Source organism: Nycticebus coucang, chromosome 24 (assembly GCF_027406575.1).
Source record: "Nycticebus coucang isolate mNycCou1 chromosome 24, mNycCou1.pri, whole genome shotgun sequence".
Lineage (NCBI taxonomy): Eukaryota > Metazoa > Chordata > Mammalia > Primates > Lorisidae > Nycticebus > Nycticebus coucang.
The window spans coordinates 25,270,837-25,287,911 of record NC_069803.1 but is presented as its reverse complement, the minus strand read 5'-3'; the positions used below and the strand labels follow the sequence as shown (position 1 = coordinate 25,287,911).

The following is a 17,075-nucleotide window of genomic DNA, read 5'->3' as shown; positions in this document are numbered from 1 at the left end:
AAATATTAAAAAAAATAAACATATCCCCATCAGCAGATGAGTAATTTGCTTCTCTCCATAAGGCTGTCCCAAATACATTTTGTCCTGGGAAACCCTTGCCCCTGTATACCCATTCATAGTAGTCATGAAAACATTAGAAACTCACAGATAAGCCATGAAAGCAAAAAGGTTATAGTGCCTACTTCACTACAGAAAAATGAACATTAACGAGAAAAAAATCTGCAATACAAAACAGAAAGCTCCTCTAGGAAGCCATTTCTATCCAGGGTCTCATAACTCTTCAAACAGCCACACTCAATATCCTCATTGATGCTAACTGCACATTCTCCATGAAGACATGGAGAAAAACTCTCTCCAGATTCAAAACACATGAGCTGCCCTAAAAGGCAGAAATATTGTACAAAAGCTTCATGGCAGAACGTAGAAGGAAATCATACCTGGGCAGGAGAATTCTGGGCCAAAGGACATCTCCTGGCATTCTTTAAACTCTGCCGCTGCGCAATGAAACGAATTAGATGGTTTGTTTCTGGAGAGCCCCGAGCACCAATTGCAGACCTTCGTCTGGATTTTTTAAGAGAGGACGGTGACCTTCCTGTAATGAAACACTCTTATAAATTGGAACAAACCAACAAACAAGGCAATCGCCACTAATCGTGCCTCATACTCATGATGCACCAGCTCAGGGAGAAAACATGATAAACCCATGCTTCAGGAATCTAAGTAGAGAATTACTGGCAAAGTTGTTCACACATCATCATTTAGACGTGGATCCTTGTTTTGCCCACTGATTTAGCCAACAATGCCTGGTATATAGAAGGAATTTATTAGTTATTGAATAACGAAAAATCACATGTGAGGCGAACATGTGTTTAATTAGTAGTTTTTTTGGTCCTATTTTCTGCACACAGAGATGGGTAATGGCTTGCTTTTGACTAATAATTTCTCTTTTTCCAAATTAGTCTTAAGATCTCCACCTAGGCACTCTCATGTTCTTAATTCTTGAAAATAATTCTGTTTCTCTTAGATATCTACCTATCTTCAGTATTACCCCGAATTTGGGCCATATGCCTAAGCACAGAGTGAATCCAGCTTTTTAAAGGTCTAAGGGACTGCGGTTCTTGAACAGGAAAGACAGAACGGTGTGCCATTGTGCCTTTATCTCAAGTCTTAACCTAGTCTAGTGCCCTATGACTCTGAAGTCCTCCCTGAGTCTCCATTTCTAAATGCTGCCCTCTAAGACGGAGCTCTCCAACCTTTTTTGGCACCAGGGACCGGTTTCATGGAAGACAATTTTTCCATGAAAAATTGGGACAAGAGGTAGAGTTAAGGTGGTGATGCTATGTCGCTGGGTTCCTAACAGGCCATGGACTGGTATAGGTCCACAGCTCAGGAGGTAGGGACCACAGCTCTAAGTCAATTCCATTCCCATACAGTACCCTGTTTCCTGGAAAATAAGACATCCTTCAGACCTAGCGCATCTTTGGGAGCACACCTTAAAACAAGTCTTATTTTCCGGGAAACAGGGTAGTTCTTTCTTCCCCATTGATGTCAGACTTTGCAGATGAATTTCATTTTTACTGCTTAAAGGAGATGAGCCTAAGTCCATTTTCCTGTTTGTGATTTCTGAAGGAGGCTCACTCCAATCTTTCCATTTTATATTTTCTTAACTGCTCTTATACTTTATTTTTACCATATGTGAAAATAAAATGCATTACTGTTCATACTATACATCCACTTTTACCCCATGTGTCAGGTCAAAAAGTGATTCACACACTGCTTTTGTCCAGTATGGGCATAAATCATGCCTCTGACTTAGGGACATTTTCACACTTGGTGACCGGAGACCCCATTATTCTTACTATACTAGATGAGCTGTGCATGTGCATAGAAGTCTCCTGAAAGAGCAAGTTTGCAAAGTCAATCAACTCAGATACCTAAAGTAATACATATCCTCAAAGCTGAGTTTTACTAGTTACTTTTAAACTTGAAAATCCCTGCAATAGAATGACAACTTCTCTTACCTGAAGTGCTCTTAACGAAGCTTTCAGGTGTAATTCCCAATTGTTCTACAGTCACCGTGGAAAAGTTCAAAGGTGATTTAAAAGGATCTGGTGTGCAAAGATTAGGAGGAATTTCTGCCACACGCTCCTGAGGAGTCACAATATTTCCAGTTCCCAAAATGAAACAGGCATTTTCTGAAACAGAATCATGTTGTACGTGATAAATCAACTTCCTTACCAAGACGAATGCCTAAACCTTACATTTCACAAGGGGGAACAGATCACCACGTACCAGCATCATTAATAGCAGACTCCTTGGTTTCAGAGGGCTTGTCTTTTGAATTGGCATCCATCTAAACAACGAAGGAGAAAAAAAAAAAAGAGCGAAGAAAGAAAAACAAACAAAGAAAAAAAACCAATCAGCAACATTAATATGATTCCATCACGAACTGAATCCAAGCCTGATTTCTAATACGATCTATACTGGCATGAAAGCACATGTTAAGAGAAAATTTTGGAAGCTCAATTGAAAGAGAAGGAACTTCTGTTCCAGCTAAAACAAAGCCAAGGCTTTTCAACCTTAGTGAACATCTGAATGAGCAGGGTGCCTGGTAAAGATTTAGCTCACTGCATTTCCGGGAAGTCTAACTCGGCAGGTGTACACGGAGCCTGGGTGACCCAGAGCAGATCCTAATGGGACACTAGCTGCTCCGTGGTGCAGGGCAAGTAGAACAAACTCCTGAGCAGCACCCCGGAGATGCGGCACCCCGGTCCCACCTCTGAAACCCGACACAGGACACTCGCCCACCTCTCACGCCCGCACTTCGCGGCCCTCCAGACGCCTGCGTTTGCTGGAAGCTCCGCATCCAGCGAGCGTCGCATCCAGCCTTCTAGACCCCGGCTCTCCGTTCCGGCAGGTTTCCCTGGAGCAAGAACCTGCCACCCTCCTGGCCAAAAGCCGGGGATCGCCCTCCCCGCCGGGCTCGCCCCTGGGCCGCCGCCGCTAACACACAGCCCGCGCCGTCCAAACCCAGCCGCGGTGGATTCAAACCCGGCTCCGCCCCTCTGAGCGGCGTTATCCTAGAACCTCTCCGCCGCCACCCCCCCCCGGGGGGCCGAGGGGACTCTCTGCACTCCCAGGTCCCTCTCCTCGCTGTCGCAGGCACAGAAATTGCTCCAGGGTTTGGGGGAAAAACCCCAGTAGCTCCGTGCAACCCCACTGACCCGAGCCACCGGCTGCTAACATGGGACTGGGGGGACTACTTTTCCTGTGAGTCTCGCGGAGTAACCCTTCAGTTATGTCTTTAGCTCCTCCCCCAGCCTTTCAATTGGATGCTGAAAACTTCGAAAAGAATCGCTGGACCAATCGTGACAGCACGACGACTGGCTCTTACCCAGTCAGTCCGTCCCTACAGCTGCCGTTTCCTCGGTAGGTAGAGTAGGAGGGGTTAAGTTAGGGGAGGAGCTGAGTGGTGAGTGAGTCTCGTCTAGCGCTCCACCTCCTTCCCTCAAACCCCGCCTTCGTATGCAGATGAGCACTACCTAGAATTGATACGCGCCTGCTCAGTAGCGCTTGGCGCCGAGGCTCCGCTTCAGGTTCTGCTCTGATTGGTCGATACCCCTTCCCGTCTCCTAGCCTGCAGCCTTTCTTCCCTCCCACCGTCCCGACAGGGTTAGTTAGAGCCCACCCAACGCAGGATGCTGATTGGTTTAGTTCTGGCCGGCGCCGCGAGTTGATTGGTGAGTCGTCAGTGTCAGTCTCGGAGAGGTGGGGGAAGGGCCCCAGGCTGGCTGAGGAGCCTAGGGGCGGGGTGGGAAGGAGGACCGGCCAACCCCGGGGTGTGGGACAGAGTGCGTGTGTGTGGTGTGTCCTTAAGAGAAGGAAGGTGGCGAAGGGAGGAGATCCCGAGTGGGTGGAGGGAGGGGAAGGGAGGGAGGAGAAAAGGGTGGGAGGAGGGCAAGGTGGGAGGGTGGCGGCTCACTCCGGACCCGGCGGGGGCAGCGCGATGAGGCGGGTGACCCTGTTCCTTAACGGCAGCCCCAAGAATGGAAAGGTAAGGGGGTCGGGAGGGGACGCGGCCGGCCAGCTGTCGGGGCCGGGGGTAGCCGAGCGGGGACCCGGCTAGCAGGGCAGCGGCTGAAGTTGGGCAGAGGGGCTGGGCGGTGGGCGTGCGCTGGGGTCTGGGGCGCCCTGGGGGCAGCGCGGCGTCCCTGCGGCCTCCTCCCGACCCCCGGGGTTCCCCGTCCGAGCCGGCCACGCAACTTCTGGGCTGCCCTGGGGGTCCAGCGCAGGTCAGGCTAACGCTCCTCGGATCCCGAATCCGGGCTGCGGGTCTTGGTGGTGGACGGAGGGCACCGAGGGCGTGGGAGGGCCGCTGTCACCTGAGCGCTGGGTGTCAAGTGTCGTTTTCCCTCCTCCTCCCCCAAGACCCGGCTGCCCCCACCGCTGGCCGGGGAAGGCGCTCTGTCCACCTTGATGCTGAGTAATGGTCTGCTCAGCAAGGTGTTTGTGACAACTAAAGCATGTGAGATTGCCAAGTAGAAAGAATTAAATCACCAGTGGATAAGTAAAATGTTCTTCCATCCTAGGTCGAATAGAAAATTAAAAAATTTAAGACTTCTTTTCTGGATGGTTCTCCTCCCTCTCTTTTAGGTGCCCCAATCCCCCAAGCCCTGCCGACGCCAAACTTCTGTACTGGTTTTATTATTTCGCCTTGTTTGGGTTCCTTAGAGGACTGTGACAGCAGAGCTGAATGGACAGATTGGACAGTAGCCTTTGCTGTGTTAGGCCTCTGTTGAGGGTGTGGTGCTAAATATTTTTCCAACGTCCGAGCAAGCCAAAATGAATTCTGTTCCTTCTCGGCCTCTTGCCCCACCCATGAAAGTTGTTCGTCTACTTTGGAAAATTTTGTGACTGTTCAAGGCAGACATTTATTGTGTTGCTAAATGATACTCTGAAGTTACAGCCTTTGGAGTCCAAGTTAAAGGTAAACTGGCCTCACTCTATTATTTGCCAGAATGCTCTGCTTCCTGCACATTCTGGAAACACAACATTTTTAAATAGAGTAATTGTACACTGGCATTAAAAATGGCTTTCCAACTATGTAGTTTTTGAGTAAACATGCTTCAAAAATGTGAACCACACTGTGGTCTGTTGACTGTAAATTTGTGTTCTTCTAGTCTTAGAGATTTAATACTCATGCAAAAAACAGAATTAGGATTTTTGAGTTTTCATGAATGCTGCCTCAAAAATAAGTTTCACAAAGTTTACATTGTTCCTCAACATTATTAACTTTTTCTAAGCCAGTAGCAATTAGTAATCTGAAACTTAGATCTTTACCTTGAGAAAGACTCTATATCCAAAGTAAGAATTTTAATACGTTCGCAAAAACAAAACTCTGATTGACCATTTTATCCAACATGTCTGCTGTGTAACTCCATGGGAGACTGAATTTTTAGATACAATCATAAATATTTTATGCTCTAAATCTCTTCTGAATGCACTGCATTTTGTTGTTGTCAAAGATTGAGATGGTCTTTCCATATTATTCTTAAAGCTTTGCTACGTTAGATTTTTGGATTTAAATTTTACTTTAAAAATATTTTGCTAGAGAATCTCAGTGGATTGGGGAAAATGCATCTCAAATAATTAAAGATAAATGTTTATATTTACTAAGAATATAAAAATCCAAACTAGAGAACATTAAATTAAAAAGAAGCGATGCCATAATCCTTACTCCTCAATTGTAGAACCTATTCCTAGCCAGTGTTGGTGTTTCCTCTCCCTTCAGCTGCTTAAAAAATATTACAATTTCTATTTACTTGATGCAGAATAATACATCAACAGCCTTCATTTTTAGATATATAAAATGACTATTTAGCCAGATTGGCATGATCATGACATAAATTTTACTAAGAATGTGCAGGAAAAAAGTACCATTCCAGTAGAGTTGGATATAAAAAAAGATGGAGACTTTACATCTTTTGTATTAACCTGGAGTCAAAGCACATTCTTCTTAGTAAAGTATCACAAGAATGGAAAATCAAGTGTCCAAAGTACTCAATACTAGTATGAAGCCAGTAGACAATCTAATACATGCCCACATAAGAGAAAAACTCAATTCAGTTCAAGTTGGCAGTAGAGGTAATGAGGGATGGAGGAGGAGAGAGGGGGATTGGTGTGCTCCCACTTAGTGGGCACAGAGTAAGGGTATATTGCACACATCTTGGGTGTGAGACACAACTACAAGAGGGACTCTACCTAACAAATGCAAACATTGTAACCTAGCTGTTTGTACCCCACATTAACCTGACCAAAAAAGAAAACATCTATGATTTGATGATACATAGAATAAATTCACTGATACTGCTTATATTACTAGGATTTCTTGCTTGTATATGTAAAAAAAGAAATGCTAAATTTCTTTTCGGTTTGATGAAGATAAAGATTTACGCTGTTTCTCAAAAAACAATTCAGTCATATTGATATACTTGACATGTTAAAGTAAGGTATTATATAAATACTATAATTCATTGTGATTATTCAAATAAGGCTGAGTTTATGTCTAAATGTTTTACTCTGGATAATGCAGAGTATAATATGTAATGCAAATTATTTCTCTATGAAAGTTGGTATAAATTTAGTATGGTAATTTCAATGAAATTATAACAAATATTATTTTTTCATACGAACTATTATGCTAAACAAAAATAAAACATAACCGAGGCTCTTGCTCTAAAAGAAACAGTTTGATTTCTCATCCATCAGTTGGAATATCTGTTATCACTTAAATTATCTATTACCTGGCTTCTATTTTTGTTTCCTGATGGTATGAGTAATTTCTGTGTTTTTTTTCTTGTTTTTTTTTTTTTCAAATCAGTTTCCCTCTCATTGCTTATTTATGTGGTTGCCAGACTGTGGGCCATGAAGCCTGAGAATGGGGGAGACAACCAGTTGTTTCAGGGGACTATGTCATATGCTCACAGTGAATTTTTCTATGTACTAAATAAATTTAAGTGTGAGTAGTAAAGTCTCTGATGTTGAAGAGATATGACAAGTTAGTGATATGCATTTTAACTTCCAGAGTGAAATGACCAACCACAAATGATCCATTGGAGTTTAGGAAGAAATAGTATACCTTTTGTTTATATACTTAAAAACTTAAAATAATATGAAAACTTGATTTTTCCAAAAAGGCACAGGTGCCTCCTCCAGTCACTGAATGTGTCAGCTGGGCTCTAGGCTGGGAGGAGGGAGGGCAGTGTCATGTGACTTGGTGGCTAGTGATGTCACTGATGGGTTTGCTTGGACATATTTTGTTACACACCTAGAAGCTTACAAGTGCCACTTTAAGGTTTATATCCAGTTTTAACTACGTTTACCTTCACCAAAATGCCAAGTGGCTTTCAAGGATTTCATCAAAGAAACTGCAAATTGAAGACTATTAATTATGTAAGCACAAGAAAAGAGGAAATGGCAGAAGGGCCACTCTCCTAGTGAGAAATATGAGATTAAAAAAAGAATTGATCTCCTTGGATCCGAGAAGTCAACCAGTTCCCAATTCTAAAGACCATTTGAAGCCCTACTTAATAACTACTATTAACAAATAACTATTAACAAATAACCCCTCCCTAAGTGTACATTGTTCTTTGAAATATTAGCCACTGGGCGGCGCCTGTGGCTCAGTCAGTAAGGCGCTGGCCCAATATACCAAGGGTGGTGGGTTCAAACCCGGCCCCGGCTGAACTGCAACCAAAAAATAGCCGGGAGTTGTGGCGGGCGCCTGTAGTCCCAGCTGCTCGGGAGGCTGAGGCAAGAGAATCGCTTAAGTCCAGGAGTTGGAGGTTGCTGGTGTGATGCCATGGCACTCTACCCGGGGCCATAAAGTGAGACTCTGTCTCTACAAAAAAAAAAGAAATATTAGCCACTGATGGGATGAGGTCATCCCACTTAGCCAGACATTTAGAAGTATTTTCTAGCGCATGATGACAAATAGCTTCATATATATATTTTTAATTTTTAAAGTGAGTCTTATATTTGGCAGAATTTTACTAAATACCGGGTGGCAGTAAAGTTTGTGTGCAATCTAAAGTAGTAATCTTCAGTAAGTTTAATTATTAATTAACAAAAAATATTTCAGGATTCTTACTGGCCAACTCATAGTCTAAATTAGTAAAAGTCCACATCATTTGAAAAACATACTTTCCTACAGTGGTATTTAGTTGATAGAACAGACAAATGTTTGAGCACATGCCCGAAAAAGTTTTGCTGATGGGTGTATAGTCAGAAACATTTGAAGACCATAGTTGTAAAAAATTGGGATCTTTAAAGATTGGGTGGTTTTTTTTTTTAACCGCTCCAGAGAAGTCAGTTATGATTGTAGCAATCCTCTTTTCTCCATGTGCCTCAGAATTCCCATTATTCTCTTTTTAGTATCCCTGTAAAAGTTGGCATTAAGGAAATTGAACGTCCTGTGTGTCTTAAACAAACTGATGTCAATGCAAAGCTTCTGTGCACCTTGAACATAGTTTTTTTCTTTACTTTAGAATATTAACTAATGAGCTGTGCAAGTCATACACTGATGTTTTCATTCATCCATTCAAACAGCAATGACTGAGTGCCTTCTGTGTGCGCGGCACCAGGCCAAGCACTGCAAACAGCGGGGTAGGAAACAGTTCTTCGTTCTGTACTATGATTGCATTGTTGGTCCAGGAAATAGTTTTTTTTTTTTTTCTGGCTTTCATAATAGGTCAGAAATATTAAGTATCCAGATTTGAACCCATTACATTGTTAGAATTGAATATAGGTGAAAATCCATGTGAACCTCTATCTCGTGAAATCTAAACATTAATAAGAATCCAATGAAGGCTCACTATTTAAACCTAAATTTTTCTTAATGTATGTGATATGTATAAAAAATACAATAAAGACTATTAATATACAGGAAAAGGAAAATCATATAACAAATATCCTTAGATCTGCCGCAAAACCCAAGAAACAGCGCATGACCAATAATGTAACGTGCGCATCCACTTTCCTGTTCCTCTGCTTCTCCCATAAAGGCAGCCATTTCCTGAGTTTTGTATTTCTCTTTACTTTTCTTAAATCAGTATTTTGCCACATATATGTCTAGTGAAACTACTATTTTTATTGCACTTTTAGGGTCCATATAGAAAGTCAGATTGGCAAATACTTGATGAAATGTCTTTGATAGTGTGTTAGGACTGATGTGGCACTAAAATAAATGTTGAACTGAATTGATACTAGACTATGCTCCTTAGTAGTTTTGTGGCCCACAAGGAAGCACCTATTATGCCTTGATTGCCCAGAGAACAGTCCTTGTCTGTTACACGGTCAATTTGACTTCAATGGGGAAGCAAGGGGAAATGGCAACAGCCCAACCCTCTATTAAACAAGGAACAGGTCTTGAGTTAGACTCCCTCATTTTGTTACTTTGGGTTGCTGTGTCATGGGAAAGCCTAACAGAATTTTAAAAGATTTTATTTTTGGTCTTTGTTTTATTCTTCTCTTTAGGACAGCTCTGTCCAGTAGAACTTCTGTGATGATGGAACTATTCCATATCTCCACTGTTCAATATGGCAGCCACTAGCCACTCTGGCAGTTGGGCACTTGAGATAGGATTAATGTAACTAATGAGCTGTATTTTTTTTTTTTTTTTTTTTGAGACAGAGTCTCACTGTGTCACCCTTGGTAGAGTGTGGTGGTGTCTCAGCTCACATCAACCTCCAACTCTTGGGCTTAAACTATTCCCTTGACTCAGCCTCCCAAGTAGCTGGGACTCCAAACACCTGTCACAATGCCACACTATTTTTTTGGTTGTAGTTGTCATTGTTTTTTGGCAGGCGCAGGCCGGGTTCGAACCTGCCAGCTCTGGTGTATGTAGCTGGCGCCCTAAGCACTGAGCTACAGGCACCAAGCCTAATGGGCTGCATTTTAACTTTCAGTTAATTTTAATAAATTAAGTAGCCTCATGTAGCCAGCGCTTCCACTTTGACAGCACAGCTTTGGAACATAGCGGGTGGCCTTTGTTTTCATGAGAAGACAACTGGCCCACAGGAAAAACCCAAGTCAACAATTTAATTTGGTATATTTTGAAAAATAAGTCATTTAAAATCTTAATTTTATATTATAAATTAAGTACAGAAGCATAACATTATAAATTAATATTATATTATAAATTATATTTTTATTATAATATATTATATTATAAATTAAGTACAGAAGCATAACACAGATACATTAGACTTGAGTCTGTTTTATGGACAATAGACGTGAAAGAAACACTGAGGGATTAGGCAAGGGTGGGATGGTATCTGGCAGGAGAAACCCATGTAGACATACACAAGAAGCAAAGCTAGAGCTGCAAACGATTCAGAACATTCTTAACGTTATAGCAGTTGTGGAACATTGATGTTGGAAAGGAGGAGCTCCGTACCCTCCCATCGTGGCCTCTTCCCAACTATACAAGTTGTTTTGCCTCTGCCCCGTCAGTCTCTGGCTCCTTTGCGTTTTTGCTGTTTCTCTCCCTTCACTCTCTTCATGATCTTTGCCCAGCACCCCAGATTTGTGTGCATGATGCCCTAGGTGCTGTTTCTCTTCCCTTTCTCCCCGGGATGTGTACACGCAATAACCCAATTACAGGCTCTGTTGCAGAGGTGAAAAATGAAAGGGAATATGGGCGACCTATTTTCCTCAGGCTTCCATTATTTATGGCATGCCTGCTGTGTGCAAGACACCGTGCCAAGTGCTTTGCATTTTTTTTTTAATCGTGGTAAATATACCAAAATTTGCCATTTTATTCTACTTTCTGTCTCTAAGAATTTGCCCGTTCTAGGTGCCTTAATGTAATTGGAATCAGAATATTTGTTCTTTTCTGCGTCTGCCTTACTTCACTTCGCATCAATGTCTTCGGGTTTCTCCTTGCTTCTTAAAGCTGCATGATGTTTCTTTGCAGGTGTATGCCATCGTTTTTTACCCAGTCATCTATTTAGGGACGCTGGGTTGTACACTGTTGTTCACGATCCACCTCGTTCCCCTTTACATTGTTCTTGCCTTCAGCCTCTCTGTAAATTGCCCCAGTCGTCAGCATTCTTCTGCCCTTCACCCTTCAGATGTAAGAAAAAAAAACTTGGATTCTCAGTACTCTGCTCTGAGCGACGGTGCCCTCGTGGTAGCAAGCAGCTCCCTCATGGCCTGTTGTTTACTTTATGTAACTAAAAATTGCCTGCTCCTCTCTAGTCACTGGGGGACAGAGGACTAGCTCCACCACTTATGTCCATGGCAGCTTTGTGCAGTATTCCGCCAGAGTCCATTCACTGCCGTGCTTCATGGTTAGCTCCGCACCTGCTTTTGACTCGTGACTTTCAGAGGTCCTACTTGATAATGGCACAACTATACAGTCGCTGGGCGTCATAGTTGCCCTTAGGACCAGAACACAGAATTCACTTTCCCGTAGATTCTCAGCCCCCTGCCCCAGCAGTTGCATTTATCTTGCCCATACCTCAGGCTACACCTGGTTCAAGGCAGGGCAGAGCAATTCACTCTCCCCCAGCTCTTTGTCAGTTGCTAAAATCTGGCTTTTTATAATAATGAGTTGAAGCAGTTACTAAAGAATTAAATAAATGAGGTGAAAAGTTATCTTTTGTGTAGTGTTTGATAAAGATACAATAAACAGCACTGTCATTCTTATTCGAAAAATGAACCATTCCTATACCAAAGGAGTAAATAATAAGAATAACATCATGAGTTCTTCGTAGGTCTCAGGCACTTAACAAAGCTCTTACCATTCCATTAACTCATTTCATCCTCATAATAACCTTTAAGGTAGGTGCTGCTGTTTTCTTCATGTCTACTTAACGCAACAGAAGCATAGAGGTAAAGTTATTTATCTCAAGTCAACAGCGAGACAATGTCAGAATCTAGATTCAAGTGCAGGTCTGTCTTTAGAACTGGAATGCTATTTACTATACCTTAAGATGATTTCTTTCTTTCTAATGTTGCATTCTGCAGTATTAGCCACTAAATAAATATATGAGTCATGGAAGAAAAAGGGACACTGTTACGAACCTCTGGAAATTTCCTTTTATGTGATAATCTGATTTTTTAGTTGTGTTTGCAGTGTGATGGTTTATAATTTGTGGGTGATGAAATTCATTAAATAAGTTCAAATTAATCTGGTGTGTTTACAGGTGGTTGCTGTATATGGAACTTTGTCTGATTTGCTTTCTGTGGCCAGCAGTAAACTCGGCATAAAAGCCACCAGTGTGTATAATGGGAAAGGTGGACTGATTGATGACATTGCTTTGATCAGGTAACCTTCACCTTTTTATAAGCTCTCAACACTGTGCTTCTCCTTCATGGTGCTGTTTTTCTTAGGCAGTAGTGTAATCCCTGTTAGGTATACAGGATTTTGGCAAGTGATTTGCTAGAATTTGCTGTTTGGAATTTAAGTCATTTGGACTTTGATCATATTGATCAGATATAAAACCCTTAGTACATTCTAGTATACGGATAGTCTTTCTGCATAGTTCATACGTGGCTATGAGGAATTGGTGGTACTAGAGGTAGACCCAGTAAGAGATGCAATTTGTTATGTTAACCTAACTTTAAAAATCTAATTGATCTCTTTTCTTTTATATGCAACTGCTTAATATTAAATAAATTTCCGAAAAATGCTTTGAATTTTAGAGACATTATAAAAGAACGGCTTTTGTGAAAGCTTGCTAAATATGATAGAGCTCTAGGTAGCAAGGCCACCGTGCTCACAGCAGCAGTGGGCTTGCTTGTGCCTTATTTTAGGTATCGCAGGCAGACTGACACAAGTGTGCAGTTCCCTTAGTCCCCCTTCACAGGGTGCAACTGTGGACTAGGAAGAGACTTAACAGGAAGACGGTGAAGGGAACACAAATTAAGTACCAACTATGCCAGTTATGTTATAATTGCTTAGCCCAGTTATTTAGTGGACAAAGCATGGGTTTGTTTTTATAAAATCAATGATGTGATGATAATGATGTTCTAAATTATAGTGAAATACAAAGTTTTAGTCTCTGTTTAAATCCAGATCAGAATGACTTTGCAATATAATATATTGCCTTTGAAATTAATCTGTTCTAGTCCCTGCATTTTATAGGTGAGGGAATCTAAGCATCTGCCAACTTAAATGAGTTGCTCAGGTCATACAGCTTAGTAGTTGATTTTTGTATGAAAAGAAAATAAACTTTTATACTAATGTAACAAAAGCTAACTGGCATGGTGAGCAAGTGCATTTTAAATGCAAATAAGCTGGGGTAATTTCTCAGCTTTTAGTATCTCCCAACTTTGTTCAGATGCTGAGGGTGACTGGGTCACACGGTTGGATGATGCACTTCAGCCTTGCTCTCCTTCACCAACAACAGGCCCTGCTTAGAAAACTTCAGTGTGTTTCTCGCACATCATGTAGTAATAAGTGAAGCATTATGAGCTATAAAACATGTGCTTACTAGGCTTTGGTTCACAGTACAGCTCTGATCATTTATTTATATTAATGATGTGATGGGTTGGGGCAGAGGAGGAAGAGGGTCTATGCGAATGATCCAGACCTGGGGGTTATGTATAATACAGTACTTTTGGGTGTACGGTGGGTGTGTTGTGGGTACAGGTTTATAGCAGAGTTATTTCTAGTTACATTTTTCCTAGATTTAATATGAAACTTTATTTTATTTCCAAAGTAGAAAGCAGCTAATGATATAAGAGAGAATCTCAATAATTTATTTAGGGGTAAAAAGTTAAAATAAAAAAGAGGAGTTGGCTATGGCTATTAATCATACTCTTTGACCTTCAGATGATAAGCTGAATTCATATAATTTGTATAGTGCAATTTTTTTTTTTTTAAATTTCAAAAGTCCTTTCATGAGTACATCTTTCTTTTGAATTTAAACCCAGAGGTAGTTAAGTTGGAAGGGTTCTACAGCACTGGAAACTTAACTTCTTTGCTGTGTGGATTGATAGCCAAACCATAATTGTACAGGGTTTTCAAATCAAAAATGAAGATTGAGGGCGGCGCCTGTGGCTCAAGGAGTAGGGTGCCGGTCCCATATGCCGGAGGTGGTGGGTTCAAACCCAGCCCCGGCCAAAAAACCAAAAAAAAAAAAAAAAAAACAAAAATGAAGATTGATAGCAAAACTTACCTTACATCATTCTAAGGAATCGGTCCTATAATCAATAGATGATTAATGTGACTTCTAGATTTTGATGGTGGCTTTTTAAATTTTGTTTTCCCAGGGATGATGATGTTTTGTTTGTGTGTGAAGGAGAGCCATTTATTGGTAAGTGACTTCCTTAAAAACCCATTTTGTCTGCCAAAATGAAAAAGATGAATAGCAAATATTTTAAATGAGGTTAATAAGCTTAAAATTAAAAAATATCTTTTGGCTATATTCAGATATTTACACTCAAAAATTTTTGAGTCTGGGACGATGCCTGTGGCTCAGTGAATAGGGCTCTGACCTCATATACCGAGGGTGGTGGGTTCAAACCTGGACCCTGCCAAACTGCAATAAAAAATAGCCGGGTGTTGTGGCGGGTGCCTGGAGTCCCAGCTACTAGGGAGGCTGAGGCAAGAGAATCACCTAAGCCCAAGAGCTGGAGGTTGCTATGAGCTGTGATGCTCTATAGCACTCTACCAGGGGTGACAAAATAAATAAATAAATAAAATATATTTAAAAAATTTTTGAGTCTGCATTGGGTGTGTGTATTAAATTTTTTATTTGAATTACATGATCATGTTTTGGTATGGATACTTTATCTTTTATATACCTTTAAAATGCTAAGTGTACATACTAATAAGTATAACATGATAGGGTAGTTTTGAGCTTAGAAACTACAACTGTTTTGTTTTGAAATTTTTTCTGACAGTAATTGTCAAAATTTCTCTTAAGTATTATAATATAAATCTGTAAGCAAATATTGACTGCATAAGTAGTGTTTAACAATCCTTCACAGTGACCAAATCTGTCAAAAAAGACTTGGTATCAGCTGTACACACACACACACACACACACACGGTGAATACTGTGTGAAAAGCATTTGACTTATTTAGTTCTATGCAGTCACACACTGAGTCACATCCAGCTTATATTTGTTTACTTATTATTTAAAGCATCACATTTAATTGTATTTGATGAATGGAAGTAGTTTTCAGGGTTGTTGCTCAGGCAGTTGGCACCTTAGCAGGGCATTCTCTTCCCTGTCTCTACCTTTAAACCGTGAACAAAAACTTTTCCTCATCTTTTATCCTTTGGCCTAATAGTTGTTGGCAGGCCGTGGTCACTTAATTGGTTCACTGCATACAAACAAAATGAAAAGTAATCAATTAAGGTTCTGTTTTGGTTTTGTTCTATTGTTATGAACTCTTGTATTTAAAAATATTTGGGGTGGGCTCACAGCCTGTAATGCTAGCACTCTGGGAAGCCAAGACAGGAGGATCCCTTGAGCTCTGGAGTTTGAGACCAGTTTAAGCAGGAGCAAGATCCCTGTCTCTGCTAAAAATAGAAAAATGAGCCGCGTGTGGTGATGTGTGCCTGTAGTCCCAGCTACTTGGGTGGCTTAGGCAGGCAGATCACTTGAGTTCAGAAGTTTGAGGTTGCTGTGAGCTGTGCTGAAGCCATGGCACTCTAGCCTAGGAGACAGAGCAAGATTCTTGTCTCAAAAAGAAAAAAAAATGTGGTATGTTTTCATCTGCTGCATTTATTGATGCTCATATTGTCTTACTTTTGGCCAGTAGAAACCTCTTCAGGTCCTTTTAACACAACCCCATTAATCTTTTATAGCTTTATTATTATTGGGAATAACAACGTATTCATCTTAACCTTTTCCTGTCTCAGGCCTGGACCTGTAAATTTTCCCCAATAAACTTTGATTTCTTTTAATGGAAAATGTCATTTCAAGATAAATGTAGGAGGTAGGGTGGCTCTCTGCTGTTGTGTTCATCATTGTGACTAGGCCTTTTGGTGGACAAAGTTGGAAATACATAGCTAGCAAGAGATAATATTTATAATATAATAAATTACGGAGGGAGTTGAGTAGATAAAATATGTGTTCATATACTTCCAGCTTATATTGGGAAGTGTTAAAAAATATGGACTCACTTTCCATGTTGATATGTTCTGATCTGTTAGACCTTCTTAACTTTTATCTGGACTCCTACCTTTTGTCTCTGTTTTCACTCTTCTGTTCAAATTGGATTCTTTCCCTGGCCTCTTACCAGTATGGGGCTTTGTCTTTAGAGGAGAGCTTTAGCAGATGTTTTTTTTTTTTTAATCATAGCTGTGTACATTAATACAATTATGGGGTATAAGGTGCTGGTTTTATATACAGTTTGAAATACTTTCATGAAACTGGTTGACATAGGGCAGGTGGGTTTTGAGAGCTTATTTATAGCCCCTTCAGATCTTACTGCAGACTCCTTGCATCGCCCATTTTGGGTGTGGAGACACCCCTCCCACAGCCAGTGAGCTATTCTCAGATAGACTTTCTGAGCTGTGAAGCCTGTATTTGTGGTTGCTTTGGCTTTCATCACGTTCATTCACAGATGTTAAAAGCATGCTGCTCTTACAGCTGTTGGTTTTGGTGAGACTACCTTGTCACCTAGTTTTGTTTTTGCTGCAGTCAGTGGGTTTGGCATTTGCTGTTCTAGTATCTCGGGTGTGCTTTTATGTGTGTATTTAGTTTAAAAAATTATACCACTTCCATTTCCTCAGAATCCCCAATCTTAATATTTTATTATTTTTCTGTATAATATTTATTTTCTGTATTTTCATTTTTAGATCCTCAGACAGATTCTAAACCACCTGAAGGATTATCAGGATCTCACACAGACTGGCTGACATTGAACGTCGGCGGGCGGTACTTTACAACTACACGGTAGGTGTGTGCCTGTGTGATGTGCCCTAGAGAGGGAGTGCAGGGGCAGCGCCTGTGGCTCAAGGAGTAGGGCACCGGTCCCATTTGCCAGAGGTGGCGGGTTCAAACCCAGCCCCGGTCAAAAACCACAAAAAAAAAAAAAGGGGAGTGCAAAA

The 17,075-nt window shown here is 41.1% G+C and overlaps 2 protein-coding genes across 7 annotated transcripts in view; one reads left to right on the top strand and one right to left on the bottom strand.

The window, feature by feature from the left end:
- CDCA2 (cell division cycle associated 2) overlaps positions 1 to 3,204 on the bottom strand; it is a 41,537-nt gene extending 38,333 nt beyond the window's left edge. For both annotated transcript variants that reach the window (XM_053578808.1, XM_053578809.1), the window contains exons 1-4: positions 2,809 to 3,204; positions 2,293 to 2,353; positions 2,022 to 2,195; positions 438 to 592 (exon numbers count right to left, since the gene is read on the bottom strand). In XM_053578808.1, coding sequence (XP_053434783.1) covers positions 438 to 592; positions 2,022 to 2,195; positions 2,293 to 2,353 — 390 coding nt within the window. In that variant the 5' untranslated portion in view covers positions 2,809 to 3,204. The remainder of the gene's footprint in view (positions 1 to 437; positions 593 to 2,021; positions 2,196 to 2,292; positions 2,354 to 2,808) is intronic.
- Positions 3,205 to 3,790: 586 nt separating this feature from the next.
- The window catches only part of KCTD9 (potassium channel tetramerization domain containing 9), a 34,312-nt gene continuing 21,027 nt past the window's right edge, over positions 3,791 to 17,075 (top strand). For 4 of the 5 annotated variants that reach the window (XM_053578590.1, XM_053578588.1, XM_053578589.1 and 1 more), the window contains exons 1-4: positions 3,830 to 4,054; positions 12,210 to 12,331; positions 14,281 to 14,324; positions 16,824 to 16,920. In XM_053578590.1, coding sequence (XP_053434565.1) covers positions 4,007 to 4,054; positions 12,210 to 12,331; positions 14,281 to 14,324; positions 16,824 to 16,920 — 311 coding nt within the window. In that variant the 5' untranslated portion in view covers positions 3,830 to 4,006. Of the gene's footprint in view, positions 4,055 to 12,209; positions 12,332 to 14,280; positions 14,325 to 16,823; positions 16,921 to 17,075 lie in introns of all 5 variants that reach the window. The other variant, XM_053578587.1, reaches the window with a different exon arrangement.